Source organism: Lolium rigidum, chromosome 1 (assembly GCF_022539505.1).
Source record: "Lolium rigidum isolate FL_2022 chromosome 1, APGP_CSIRO_Lrig_0.1, whole genome shotgun sequence".
Classification (NCBI taxonomy): domain Eukaryota; kingdom Viridiplantae; phylum Streptophyta; class Magnoliopsida; order Poales; family Poaceae; genus Lolium; species Lolium rigidum.
The window spans coordinates 18,770,352-18,772,187 of record NC_061508.1 but is presented as its reverse complement, the minus strand read 5'-3'; the positions used below and the strand labels follow the sequence as shown (position 1 = coordinate 18,772,187).

Sequence of the window (1,836 nt, the reverse complement as noted above, 5' to 3'; positions counted from 1 at the left end):
AGTAACTGCTCATCTAGCGGCCTATTCTTCTCGAGGAGCTCCAGCAGAGCAGATGGGCAGCCAGTCTTGAGCTTCTCAAGACCATCGGACGACGCCAAGACCACATCCAGGTTGCCGGGAGAAGAGAGGAACCGCATGCCCGCCTTCCTCAGCACGGTGCAACCATGACGCTCGGCCAGCGCCAGCGTGGCGGCCACGGAGCTCGTGTCGATGTTCTTGCACAGCGCCTCCTCGCAGGCGAGCTTAAGCTCCTCCAGCTCGTACCTGTCCGCCGCGACGAGGAGCCGCTCCGCCATCGGCTCGAGCTCCGGCGGCGGCGAGTTGGTGTACATGAACCGGAGCAGCGCCTTGCACACGTCGGCGTCCATGTCGCCGACGCGTAGCTCAGCGACGGTGTCGTTGGAGGCTAGAGCGAGATCCACCTTGAAGACGGGGGATCCGGCCTCGAGCACCCATCTGTGCGCGGCGAGCGTCTGCCCGTCGCCGACCTCGATCTTCACGTCCGGTTCCTGCCTGTTCCAGATGGCTTCCGCGATGCCATGCACGGGGAACGGCGGTGGCGCCTTGGTGAGTTCCTCCGCCGCAGCCGTGGCGACCTCGTCCGTGTAGTCCTCGGTGCGCAGCCCCGTGTCGACGGTGACGTCGCAGAGGACGGACAGGCAGTCGTCCTGGAGGTGCTTCTCCTTGTCCAGATCTTCGAGTTTCATGAATTTGCTCCAGCCCCAACCATTGTCCGTGAAGCGGCGTTCATCTATGGACTCAGTATGCGACGGCTTCCACGACTTGTCGAGTATGCTCAGCTTGTACCCCGCCGTGGCGTCGCCGTTCTTGGCGTGGCTGGCGTGCCGGAGAAAGAGGGAGATGCAGCCCTGGTTCTCTTCTGCGTCGCCGTTTGGGTAGCACTTGATACGCCAGTCGTGGCCGCCGACGCCGAACTTGCCTGACTCGACGGCCGTGCCATTGGCCACCTTCTCCCTGACCTGCGTGAACCTGTGGATCCTGAAGACGTGGGAGCCGGTCGCCTGCGCCCTCGCGCCCAAGGTGGAGGCGGTGATCTTCTGCCGGCCGCCGACGCGCAGGGCGGACAAGAGCGCGGACGTCGACATGATGCCAACGGGAGGGTGGACGATCGATGGAGGCTTGCAGACGTTTACAGGTGGTGCATTTATATGTAGGTCAAATCAGGGCGCCCGTGTTGTTTATGGCTACTTCAACAACGCCTCAATATATGACATCGTGATATCTCTGGGCTCTGGTACGTATGCAACCCAAACAGAGTCGTTACTTGGGCTACAATCAATCAATTGACACCTTGCCAGACATTATTTCCTAGTAGACGTTTACAAAGGGAACATTTTTCTGTGACATTTTATTGAAATCACACAGGGATTATATCGTTCAAAAGTGTTTCTAAAAGAAAACTCGGAGGATCAACCTCCCAACTACTAGACAGTTTACTACTAAAACACTCACTAGCTATTACATGAGCCGATTTATTTGCATCCATCAGACAATGTTTAAAAGAAACATTTCCAATTGAGACAACCGTGTCGATGCAGTCCGCAAAAATTCCCGCTGATTCACTCCACCACACCTCTTCCCCAGAACAAGCTTCTACAATTTATGTAGAAGTTTTGAAGGAGAAGCACCAGAGAAACTAGAAGTCCCACATTGTGTCGGTTATTCAGACGTCCACAGGTCAGGCCATCACCTTGTTCAATGTGGTATTGTTGTGCAGCCACACTCCTAGAATTGACGATGTTGAGGTCCTCGACGCCTATATCCTAGCTTGAGCATGATTTTGTAGGGGTCAAACAAAAGTCTTTTAAAAAGAGT

At 55.7% G+C, this 1,836-nt stretch overlaps 1 protein-coding gene across 1 annotated transcript in view; it reads right to left on the bottom strand.

The window, feature by feature from the left end:
* The window catches only part of LOC124704818 (BTB/POZ and MATH domain-containing protein 1-like), a 6,212-nt gene extending 5,106 nt beyond the window's left edge, over nucleotides 1–1,106 (bottom strand). Inside the window, exon 1 of the mRNA XM_047237019.1 lies at nucleotides 7–1,106. Within this exon, the coding sequence (XP_047092975.1) occupies nucleotides 7–1,106 (1,100 nt within the window). The remainder of the gene's footprint in view (nucleotides 1–6) is intronic.
* Nucleotides 1,107–1,836: the final 730 nt, after the last annotated feature.